Genomic DNA, 12,605 nt, shown 5'->3' on the forward strand with positions numbered 1-12,605 from the left:
ATATACTTCTGTTGACCTTCCTGCCTTCTTATCTACCAAGTATCTAGGGTAATTCTGCTCCAGTGACCGTTCCCCTTATTACAGAAGCACGTAGTCTCGGGTTTGGGTTCAACCTTGGGTTTCTTCACTAGAGCAACAACTGATTTGTCGTTTCATGAAGTATCCCTTCTTGCCCTTGCCCTTCTTGAAACTAGTAGTTTCACTAACCATCAACAATTGATGCTCCTTCTTGATTTCTACTTTCGCGGTGTCAAACATCGCGAATAGCTCAAGGATCATCATATCTATCCCTGATATGTTATAGTTCATCACGAAGCTCTAGTAGCTTGGTGGCAATGACTTTGGAGAAACATCACTATCTCATCTGGAAGATTAACTCCCACTTGATTCAAGTGATTGTAGTACCCAGACAATCTGAGCACATGCTCAACGATTGAACTTTTCTCCCTTAGTTTGTAGGCTAAGAAACTCGTCGGAGGTCTCATACCTCTTGACGTGGGCACGAGCCTGAAATCCCAATTTCAGCCCTTTGAACATCTCGTATGTTCCGCGACGTTTCAAAATCGTCCGGCGCCACAATTCTAAACCGTTTAACATTACTGAACTATCACGTAGTCATCAAAACGTGTATGTCAGATGTTCGCAATATCCACAGACAACGCTTGAGGTTCAGCACACCGAGCGGTGCATTAAGGACATAAGCCTTCTGTGTAGTAATGAGGACAATCCTCAGTTTACGGACCCAGTCCGCATAATTGCTACTATCAACTTTCAACTAAATTTTCTCTAGAAACATATCTAAAACAGTAGAACTAAAGTGCGAGCTACGACATAATTTGTAAAGACCTTTTGACTATGTTCATGATAATTAAGTTCATCTAATCAAATTATTAATGAACGCCCACTCAGATAGATATCCCTCTAGTCATCTAAGTGATACATGATCCGAGTCAACTAGGCCGTGTCTGATCATCACGTGAGACGGACTAGTCATCATCGGTGAACATCTTCATGTTGGTCGTATCTACTATGCGACTCATGTTCGACCTTTCAGTCTCTTGTGTTTCGAGGCCATGTTTGTACATGCTAGGATGTCAAGTCAACCTAAGTGTTTTGCATGTGTAAATCTGGCTTACACCCGTTGTACGTGAACGTTAGAATCTATCACACCCGATCATCACGTGGTGCTTCGAAACAACAAACTTTCACAACGGTACACAGTTAGGGGGAACACTTTCTTGAAATTTTAGTGAGGGATCATCTTATTTATGCTACCGTCGTTCTAAGCAAATAAGATGTAAACATGACAAACATCACATGCAAGTCATAAAGTGACATGATATGGCCAATATCATCTTGCGCCTTTGATCTCCATCTTTGAGGTGCGGCATGATCACCTTCGTCACCGGCATGACACCATAATCTCCATCATCGTGTCTTCATGAAGTTGTCTCGCCAACTATTACTTCTACTACTATGGCTAACGATTAGCAATAAGGTAAAGTATTACATGGTGTTTTTAATGACGCGGAGGTCATACAATAAATTAAGACAACTCTTATGGCTCCTGCCGCTTGTCATACTCATCGACATGCAAGTCGTGATTCCTATTACAAGAACAAGATCAATCTCATACATCACATATCATTCATCACATTCTTTTGGCCATATCACATCACATAGCATACCCTGCAAAAACAAGTTAGTCGTCCTCTAATTGTTGTTGCATGTTTCACGTGGCTGCTACGGGTTTCTAGCAAGAACGTTTCTTACCTACGCAAAGCCACAACGGTGATATGCCAATTGCTATTTACCCTTCATAAGGACCCTTTTCATCGAATCCGATCCGATTAAAGTGGGAGAGACTGGCACCCGCTAGCCACCTTATGCAACAAGTGCATGTCAGTCGGTGGAACCTGTCTCACGTAAGTGTACGTGTAAGGTCGGTCCGGGCCGCTTCATCACACAATACCGTTGAAACAAGATAGGACTAGTGACGGTAAGCATATTGAACAAATCATCACCCACAACTACTTTGTGTTCTACTCGTGCATAGAATCTACGCATAGACCTAGCTCATGATGCCACTGTTGGGGAACGTAGCACAAATTCAAAATTTTCTACGCAACACCAAGATCAATCTATGGAGATTCTAGCAACAAGAGAGGGAGAGGATGAGCATCTTCATACCTTTGAAGATCGCTAAGCGGAAACGTTACAAGAACGCGGTTGATGGAGTCGTACTCGCGGTGATTCAAATCACGGAAGATCCGATCTAGTGCCGAATGGACGGCGCCTCCACGTTCAACACACGTACAGCCCGGGGACGTCTCCTCCTTCTTGATCCAGCAAGGGGAGAGGAGAAGTTGAGGGAGAACTCCGACAGCATGACGGCGTGGTGGTGGTGGAGCTCGTGGTTCTCCAGCAGGGCTTCGCCAAGCACTACGGAGGAGGAGGAGGTGTTGGAGGAGGGAGAGGGCTGCACCAGGGGAAGGGTGTGGCTGCCCTCCCACCCCCTCATTATATATAGGAGGAAGGGGAGAGGGGGACGGCCCCACTAGATCCCATCTAGAGGAGGGGGCAGCAGCCAGGGGAAACCCTAGATGGGTTTGGGCGCCCCCACCCCCTAGGAAACTCCCCCCCCCCAAGCCGGGAGGGGTGGCTGCCCTAGGGGAGGCGCCCCAACCCTTCAGGTTACGTGAGATGGGGTGGGAGGGGCGCCCAGCCCCTTAGTGGGCTGATGTGCCCCCTCCCCTTAGCCCATAAGCCCCCCCCCCAACGCTTGTCGGGGCCTCCGAAACCCCTTTCGGACACGCTGGTCGTCACCCGGTACCCCCGGAACAATTCTGGACTCCAATACCCTTCATCCAATATACCGATCTTCACCTCCGGACCATTCCGGAGTTCCTCGTCGCGTCCGGGATCTCATCCGGGACTCCGAACAACCTTCGGTAACCACATACTATTTCTCATAACAACTCTAGCGTCACCGAACCTTAAGTGTGTAGACCCTACGGGTTCGGGAACCATGTAGACATGACCGAGACATTCTCCGGCCAATAACCAACAGCGGGATCTGGATACCCATGTTGGCTCCCACATGTTCCACGATGATCTCATCGGATGAACCACGATGTCAAGGATTCAATCAATCTCGTATACAATTCCCTTTGTCAATCGGTATGTTACTTGCCCGAGATTCGATCGACGGTATCCCAATACCTCATTCAATCTCGTTACCGGCAAGTCACTTTACTCGTTCCGTAATGCATGATCCCATGACTAACTACTTAGTCACATTGAGCTCATTATGATGATGCATTACCGAGTGGGCCCAGAGATACCTCTCCGTCATACGGAGTGACAAATCCCAATCTCGATTCGTGTCAACCCAACAGACACTTTCGGATATACCTGTAGTGCACCTTTATAACCACCCAGTTATGTTGTGACGTTTGGTACACCCAAAGCACTCCTACGGTATCCGGGAGTTGCACAATCTCATGGTCTAAGGAAATGATACTTGACATTAGAAAAGCCTTTAGCAAACGAACTATACGATCTTGTGCTATGCTTAGGATTGGGTGTTGTCCATCACACCATTCTCCTAATGATGTGATCCCGTTATCAATCACATCCAATGTCCATGGCCAGGAAACCATAATCATCTATTGATCAACGAGCTAGTCAACTAGAGGCTCACTAGGGACATGTTGTGGTCTATGTATTCACACATGTATTACGGTTTCCAGTTAATACAATTATAGCATGAACAATAGACAATTATCATGAACAAGAAAAATACAATAATAACAATTTTATTATTGCCTCTAGGGCATATTTCCAATAGTGGTAACCTTAGGATGCAAACCAAACAGGCCCCAAGTTTGCCGAGCGCCTCTTCCATCTGCGCCCGGGCCGAGCGCGAAGAGAGAGAGCCGCTTCCTTGTTTCCCTTTGCCCGCGTCTGATGTCGCCATCGTTGCCGGGATCACGCGAGCGGCCCGCCGATGGGATCAGCTGGCGCCGTCAGAGTCGCCTAACCCTAGTCGCCGCGAGGGGTTTTAGGGTTTCGGGAAAACTAGGAGTAAGGCGCTGCGTGTTTGGCCGGCCTACTTCTGCGATGCGTGTACCGCTTGCTATCGCCCTGACGACTTTTCTTTCTTTCGGTTTTTCTTTTCAGATTTCTTTTTAGTTGGTTTCTCTCAGAAAAAATTCATCTGCAGTAGAAAGATTAGAAAAATATTCACAAAATTCTGAAAATGCCTAAAAATATAAAACAATCTCATATATAATTTACCGTAAAGTTTTTATGTTCGTGCTTTTAGGAAATGTTCAGTGTAAGGTTAAAAAATATATTTAAAAAACTCTCAAATTTAAAATTTACCCTAAATTTTAAATGTTCTTGCTTTTAGAAAGTCTAGTGTATTTTTAAAGATATTCCTAAAAACTTAAAAATGTACAAAATTTGAAAAATGTTTTCCATTTAGAAAATCAATTTTTAAAATGGATGCATCTAGCGGGCGGTCGTTAGTCTAATTGAGCGTCCGCTACATCTGGGAAGATCTCCTGCCATCTCTCCCACATGCTCCAACCGTTGCCTTGAAAAAAAAACATGTTCCAACCGTTCCCTATGGCGTGAAATCCACCACCAACCGCAGTAGAAATTACCTAACACGAGGGGGGGAATCAATTAACTTAGTTTGAAAAAACTTTTGTAAACAAACTTTCAAACCACACGTTAGAAATCATGATCTGTTTTCATCGTTGGAAACCCGACGATGAGCTCTTTGAAACTAGATCCAATTTGTTTATGTTTTGATGAGCTTTTTCAAAACCAACTTTTATGCTGCTGCATCAAACTTTAGTGCTACAGGATTGTATAACTAACAATTTGACCACCTTCTAGGAATCTACTATACGACATGTGCTGTCATACAAACATACGTCACATTAACTGGGCAAGATGTTAATATTAATAAAAGTATTCAGATTCTACGTAGAATTTAGAACAGTTTCTCAGTAAAATGGTACACCTTCAGATGTTGCTGCAAATGACTTCAATCTCGGCTCAATCCCACAACAGAATCATAACTTTCATTCAGGATGCATGACCATTTTAGACCGAGCGGTCATCCGTAAGACTGGAACATTACAGTTTTTATTAGACTACAAAGGGACTGGAAACAGCAAAAAATTGTGATAATATAGATTCCCCCCCAGATCAGGTAGTACAGACAAACAACTCCTTGCCCTCCAATGCACTCTCTCTACGGAACGGAAGAACTAGTGTTTGTTTCTACATGACAAATTACACGGAAACAAGTAGAATCGACTGCAAGCGATGCAGAAGGTTACACAGTGTTCTCAAATCTAATCGGATGGGTGTATCTAAAATGCAATGGATCTTGGATCCTCTGTTCACTGTAATGTTGCTGGCTGTCAGATCGACAGTTGCTTCCTGGAAGAGAACACATCGAAATAACTCAAGAGCTTCCTGAAAAAAAACCTTCACTGTTCTGGCCAAGATTTGTCGAGCATGTACCGCATTAAGGCTTGAATGGGGCGAATACGACCACCGAGTTATGTCCTCCAAATCCAAAGGAATTCGAGATACCTGCAGGGTGATACCAAAACTAACATGAAAGAGAGGAAGGGGAAAGATAGAACAGTACGATAGCGCTACAAAGCAGAGGATTTGCTACTCACCAACATTGATTTCATGTTCGACCTTTACGTTGGGTACGGTGTCAAATTCAACCGCAGGCTCCCGGTCCTGCAGTTAACATATTGCAGCTCTTAGTTTTTCTAGCCATGCTGGCCTGCTAACTGAATTAGCTGTAATATTGTAAACAAAACTTACAAACTGGTTTATGCTTGGATGCACCAATCCAGTGTTTATCGCTTTAATAGTAGCAATGGCCTCCAAACCACCTGCTGCACCTAGGCAATGCCCTATCATGGACTGCACAAGGAGGGGAAGGCGGTCATATTAAGAAGGGACAATGAATCAATATCCTTCAAATAACAAAGGCAGGACAGTAAATTACCTTGGTTGCGTTTACTTTTATCCCAGATGGGTCCTTAAAGACTTGCTTGATGGCATTCATCTCTGCCAAATCACCAGCAAGGGTGGATGTTGCATGAGCATTGATGTAGTTAACCTGCAAATAATCATTTGCGATTTACTTCAATCAATGAAACTTCTTCAAAAGCATTTGCCAATCAAAACAAGAAATTTACAGTATGTGCCTGAATCAATATATGTTAAATAGACCATAACAATCAGAGGTATTGTAATTCTATAACAGCAACGCAGAAACCTTTCAAGCACAATATATACTGTGGAAAGATGACAGAAATAGGCATTAACAATTTACAATTACATGCCAGCCATGATGACTTTAATGTTATTGCATAAAAAGATTTCCAATCTGAATACAAAATGGACAAAATACACAACGCACAACTGGAAACAATAATTTGAAGGATCACGCATAACTGCCAAACTATGAAGGTAGCCAATATCATATTTGAGGGAACTAGCCAATATCATATGAAAAAAGAACAATTGCAGAAATAATGTCCTAAGGTTGAAATGTTTCGGTTACCTCCTCTGGTGCCACACCAGCATCTTGAAGACTTTGTCTGATGCAAGATGAAACACCAAGACCATCGGCTCTTGGATCAGTCATATGGTAAGCATCACAGTTCACAGCACCTCCTAGATACTCCGCAACTATTGGAGCACCACGTTTCATTGCATGTTCTAAGCTCTCCATGACCTGTTTCAATTGACATAATTAAGGGACTAGAAGCACAATGAATAAAAATTTCATAAAAGAATCTATAGAACATCAAATGTTAAATCAAAACGTCGAAACTTCAACATGCTCTCAATTGAAGTATTTAAGGTTGACTCGAGTAGCTAAACCCATGGAAAATTGCTATTTAATAGATTGCTGAAATAAAAAAATATCAGTTTCACTTGAGTAACCAAACACACATCACCATAAAAAAGTTCTAGTGAAGCTATGATACCTTAAAAGCTCAATATATAATCTGGACTAGAATAATGTCCGCAAAACATACAGATTCACTAAAAGATATTATTGAACAGATTCATTTAAATAAATAAATAGTTCAGTTTAAAGGCTCTAGGATACGATAAGGAAATTTCAGTAAAGATATGATATCAACCTAATTCTAAAATATATCTGGACCAGAATAATGTTCCTAAGGCATACCAGTACTCCAGCTCCTTCACCCATGACGAAACCATCACGCTCCTTGTCCCAAGGCCTAGATGCTGTTTTAGGGTCATCGTTCCTCTGTGATAGTGCTCTACATGCAACAAACCCACCAACACCAATCGGAATGATGGCGGCTTCAGTGCCACCAGCAATCATCACATCGGCTTCGCCTTTGCGAATATGGTTTGCTGCAGCGTAGAAACAGTAGTTCGAGGTAGCACATGCAGTTGAAATAGAGTAGTTTGGACCCATGAAGCCAATGTCCATGCCAAGCAGGGCAGATCCCATGTTTGTTATGGCATATGGGATGAAGAAAGGAGTTATCTTTCTGTAGCCCTTCTCGAGAAGATTCTGAACACCATCAGAAAACACTTGGAGGCCACCCATACCAGTCCCCACAAGTACACCAGCCCGGGCCTTGTCAATCTGTCAGAGACAGCATTTAGTACTTAGCAACAAACATTATTTTTCTCAAATATAACAGAATGGTGCAAACAAATGTAGCAGCGTAGGCAGTATTAAATAGAACAAATGAAGCTAGTATCAACCTTATGAAAAGCCAATACGTTTGGTATTACAAAATGGTATCTTGGCTTAGTCCTAGTGTGCATATTTGCCAAAAAAATGTGCAAGCGACATCAAATGACAAAACAGATTTATGCTAGTTAACAATCACTTACTTTCTAATTAGATATACACCAACTGAGTAAAGCAGAGGAAGTGACATTCTTAATAAAGAGTGTGTTGGCTCAAAATTGACTGTGATGCTACTACCCACACAGATCAATTTTTTACTTTTGCCAATCCAAATAGAGCTGTACCACTCCATCTGCCTACAACGAAGTCTAAAGAACGAAGTGACATCGCTAATATACTGGCACGAGTACTTATTGCTGATGTTAGATGTCACCTTCTAGAGAACACGCTCTTGACAACTTCCTTTAAGAGAGAACGCATCTTGATTTTTAAGACTGAATTCAACTACTGCCCTTTTAGGCTTTTACAGTGAGAAGAAAAGGTTATGGCCATTTACTCCCAAAGTGTAAAATAAATGCTTCCACCTCTGTTTTGCATATGAGATCATCACATTCAACTATGCCTACGAATCACAAACCGCAATGCCAAATTGTACTTCCTTAACTGTTCAAGTTCTACTCCCCTGGGATCATTACTCGCTACTTGCTCCAGCTGTTTCCTCTTGCCAAGATCAGATGGCACGTCACCATCACAATTCAAATTCCAACGTGTCCATTTCACTATCAGCTCATTCTTCTTGGATTTGCACTAGCACTCCTACAATCCTACTCACAGATTGCATCTCAGAAAAGGAAATGGGGAGAAAGCGGCCATCCGATCTACTTATCAAAGTTATTTTTGAACCACACGGGCACTTTCCAAGGACTAAAGCTACCAGGTGTACTGACTGAAAATCTGGTAGGAAAATGCTAGGCACTAGACTATCATTAATCTGCGCCTGATCTGGTCAGGTAGCAGCAGGGCGCAGCATTTGTTTGGATCGGAGCTGGGGTGAGTGAGAGTGTGATTGGTACCTTCCCCATGGCGTCGGAGCCGAGCGCGAGCCCGGCGGACTCGAGCGCCTTCTTGCCGCTGACGATGCAGTAGCGGAGGCAGTCGTCGAGGCGGCGGTCGTTCTTGCCGTCGATGTAGCCCTCGGAGGAGAAGCCCCGGATCTGGCCGGCGAAGCGCGTGGGGAACTTGGAGGCGTCGAAGCGGTCGATGGGGCCCACGCCGCTCTCCCCGGCGAGCAGGCGGTCGTAGTAGGCGTCGACGTCGTTGCCGAAGACGGAGACCAGCCCCATCCCCGTGATCACCACCCGCTTCTTCGGATCCGTCTCCCGCCGGGGCGGGGCCGCCGCGGCCGCCGCGGAGGCCGAGGCGCGGACGGAGACGCGGCCCGGCCGGGGGCGCGGCGCCGACGACGGCGCCGCGCAGGCCGCGGCGGTGGGGACGAGGAGGCTCTGCATGGCTGCGGGCGGCGGCGGTGGGCGGGGTGGTGGCGATGGAAACGAGGCGGGGAGGGGGCAATGACTCTGGACTGGTGTGGTGTGCTGGCTGCGGGGTGGGAATGGAGGCGAGAGCGCGTATGTATGTATGGAGGGTGGGGCTAGTGGGGCCCGCGGCCCTACCTGGGCACGGGGGCTTTGGAGGCGACGGAGAGGGGCGGTGGGTTCGGCAACGATAAATGGGCGGACTCCGCAATGCCGTTGCTCTCCCCGTTCTTCTTGTTTCCGGGCTTTTGTTGGTCCAAGGAGATGCTCCGTTTCAATCGAAAACTATACATGTGGCTTGAGCTGTTAGATTTTCCTAGACTAATCCAACGTCCGTCTGAGGAAATGGCAGTCTCTCGTATGAAATAAATGGAAGTGTTTTATGACAGAACGGGGCTGTTTGATTCTAGGCCTACGAGTGTCACCTTTTGCCATACAATGTTGTCAAATTTGCCTAAGAGCAACTCCAACGGGGCGACCCAAACGGACGCGCGATTTGTCCGCTTTTTGTCCCGTTTGGATCGGCCTGACGTGCGCGTCCGCATTTTAAAATGGGTCGGCTTGACCGCCTAACGAGGAGGCCGACCCAAATGTGCCGCCTTGAAAAAAAAACAAGTTGCACGAAATAAACATAATTAAACATAAAGTGGCCGGTCAAACACCGGCCAAAGTCCACCTAAACCTAATAAACATTAAATAAAACATTAAAAAAAGTCTGCGCCCGCCTGCTGCCGCCCGGTACGCTGCCCTAGACGTCATCGGCCTTGCTCTTGCCCTTGCCGGCGTACGCGCCATCGTCGGTGAGGTCGATGAAGACAGTAGCAGGGCCAGCCCACCCGAACGCCGCCTGGTACGCTGCCAGGGCAGCCTCCTCCGGTGTCTGCTGAGACGGCGGCATTGCGGCAAGCCGCGCGCGCTCCTCCTCCTCCTCCTCGACCCGGAGCGCCTCCGCGTCGCGTTGGAGCATGGTCTCGTAGCGCATCTGCTCCTCGCCGTCGGCCTGCTCCTGGCGGAGCCAGTGCTCCTTCCATCGTTAGAGGTGGGCCGCCTCCTCCCCCGGTGTCGCTGCGAAGTGGACGGGAGGCGCGCTCACCCACTCGCGGGACTGGCCCGTCCACGAGTAGGCCTCCTCCGGCCAAGTGGGTGGAGGCGGGGAGCGCTTACGCGACGGCTCCGGCTCCGGCTCCGGCTTGGGCTGCACGGGCGGCGACGGTGGAGGTGGCGGCACGAAGAGCGGGATGTGGACGGAGTCCCCCGCCGCCGACAGGGCAAGGGCTTGCTCCAGCCCATCCCAGTGCGCGTCTTACTCGATGCGGCTAGCCTTCATCGCGTGTTGCAGGGCCTCCTTGAGGGCGGCTTGGTACTCCGCCTCCGCCTCCATGTCCTCCGGCTCTACCTCCAGGGACGGTGGTGGGACGGCGCCGGGACGGCGTCAACACCCGAGCACCGTTGCTCCTTGTGTTCGAGGGCGAACCAAGCCTCCCAGTTGGGAGAGTCGGCGGCGTACTCGGGCAGCCGACGCTGCTCCGGCGTGAGTTGCGCGCGGCACCGGCGCACCTCGTCATTGTGCGCCCACTGGGTCCACGGAACCACCGGCACCGGGATCCGCTGGGGATCCAAATGCCAATTGTGCGGCAGCGTCACGTCGGCGTAGGGGAGGGGCTGCATGTACTCCCAGTGCCACCGCGCTTGGTGCACCGGGATGTGCAGGCGCCGGCGTTCAGGGCGGAAACGCGCCGGCGGTGGAGGGGGGAGCACGGGATGACGAGGCGCCGAGGGTGCCCTTGCCCTTGCCCTTGCCATTGCTGCTGCCGAAGAGGCCCATGGACGCGCTAGGGTTTGCGGTCGCCGGCGAGGAAGCAAAGGGAGTGGTGGGGTGCCAGATGTGGACGAGAGAAGTGGATGAGGCCGACCCTGCCGCATGCGTGGTTAAAAAAGGACGCACGCATTAGCTGATGCATGGGCCCGCTGTCGGTGATTGTCATAAATAAGACGGCCGATGGCGGTTGGGTGGACGCCAGGTGGGGACGCGGCGGACGGCGAGGAGACGCGGGGCGCGTCTGCGCCTACGCATTCCAGGCGCAATTTTGGGCCGGAAATTGGTCGGCGCGGACGCCAGGCGGACGCAATTTGAGTTTGGGTCGGCGTGTTGAGCCACCACTTTTGTCCGCGCCGACCCAAACGGACGCGGGCGGACGAAATGGGTCGCCCCATTGGAGTTGCTCTATGGTTGGTTTTTTAAAATGATAGTTACAAGTTGGCAAGTCTAAAAGAACACTTAAATTTCACAAAATAAAGTTTACTATATTTCACAAAAGATATATCTTTGGATTCTTCATCTTCTAACCATAATATTTTCTATTACTTATACATGTTTTATTAGTCCAACTGAAAATCTAAAAACTCATGTACTTATAAACCCAACCAAAGAGACTCTGATCGGAGTCTATTTGGTTTGCCGAATTTCTAAAAACGCGAGAATAGAACAAACAAAGGAGTGAAATGCATCCAACGTAAGAGAGTAAAACTGTACATAAACAGAGCTTTCCCACACATCCATGCTTTTGGTAATTGGATTTTTCATTTGAATCATTTTTCAGCCATTGTGAAAGGATCAATATGGTTGACTAGAGGTGGGGTGAATAGGCAAATACGAATTTTTAGTTTTTCTTAACAAATTAGGTTAACAACAAATAGTTTATCTAGATATGCAATTAGGTGAACAACCTACATGATGCTAGCAACAACAACAACAACAACAACACAAGTAAGCAAAGGATACACCACAAGTAAAGCTTGGTCAAAGTAAATGTGCATCAGTGTTAATTCTTTGAGAGTTTTGTTTGATTCTCTTAGGGTAGCCTTCAGGATACAAAGGTTCCTGAGTCATTCTACCACCTCTAGTCACAACTCTAACAACATGATCATTCAATTTATTATTCATCTCATTAAGCAAATCATTTTGTGCCTTGAGAACTTGTTCTACTTGAGTTTTGCCATGGAAGCATGTTTACTAGCAATCTTGAGATCATTAACAGTCCTAAACATATAATCACTCAAGTGTTCAAGCATATAAGCATTTTGTTTCAATTGTCTACTAACATATGAATTGAAGTTTTCTTGTTTAACAATAAAGTTATCAAATTCGTCCAAACATTGACTAGCAGATTTATTATAAGACCATGTGTCAGGATATTAAGACCATGTATTTCCTCCATAGGTGGTAATTTTTAATATCTTCAGCTTTAATACATTTTTTTATAGATTTCTTTGCCTCTTGCATATCTTCAGAACTGGGAATTATAATACCTCTCTTCTTCAGAATTGGCTTAGGAGGTAGTTCA

General features: G+C 46.6%; 1 protein-coding gene across 1 annotated transcript; it reads right to left on the reverse strand.

Annotated features, from left to right (window-relative positions):
- Positions 1 to 5,079: 5,079 nt before the first annotated feature.
- LOC119336503 (3-oxoacyl-[acyl-carrier-protein] synthase I, chloroplastic-like) lies at positions 5,080 to 9,252 on the reverse strand. The gene is made up of 7 exons (XM_037608547.1): positions 8,803 to 9,252; positions 7,247 to 7,678; positions 6,611 to 6,784; positions 6,050 to 6,163; positions 5,863 to 5,964; positions 5,709 to 5,775; positions 5,080 to 5,616 (listed from the first exon to the last, which is right to left on the reverse strand). Exons 1-7 carry the CDS (start codon positions 9,235 to 9,237, stop codon positions 5,549 to 5,551), a joined length of 1,392 nt encoding a protein of 463 aa, XP_037464444.1. The 5' UTR covers positions 9,238 to 9,252; the 3' UTR covers positions 5,080 to 5,548.
- Between the last annotated feature and the right edge of the window lie 3,353 nt (positions 9,253 to 12,605).

The sequence above is a fragment of the Triticum dicoccoides genome, chromosome 7B (genome assembly GCF_002162155.2).
Source record: "Triticum dicoccoides isolate Atlit2015 ecotype Zavitan chromosome 7B, WEW_v2.0, whole genome shotgun sequence".
Taxonomy (NCBI): domain Eukaryota; kingdom Viridiplantae; phylum Streptophyta; class Magnoliopsida; order Poales; family Poaceae; genus Triticum; species Triticum dicoccoides.

Coding starts and splice junctions, on each gene's coding strand:
- LOC119336503 (XM_037608547.1), bottom strand. CDS start 9,237: ATGCAGAGCCTCCTCGTCCCCACCGCCGCGGCCTGCGCGGCGCCGTCG. Junction 5,776..5,862: donor ATCCAAGCATAAACCAGTTT/GTAAGTTTTGTT, acceptor TGTTAACTGCAG/GACCGGGAGCCTGCGGTTGA. Junction 5,617..5,708: donor CGAACATGAAATCAATGTTG/GTGAGTAGCAAA, acceptor ATCACCCTGCAG/GTATCTCGAATTCCTTTGGA.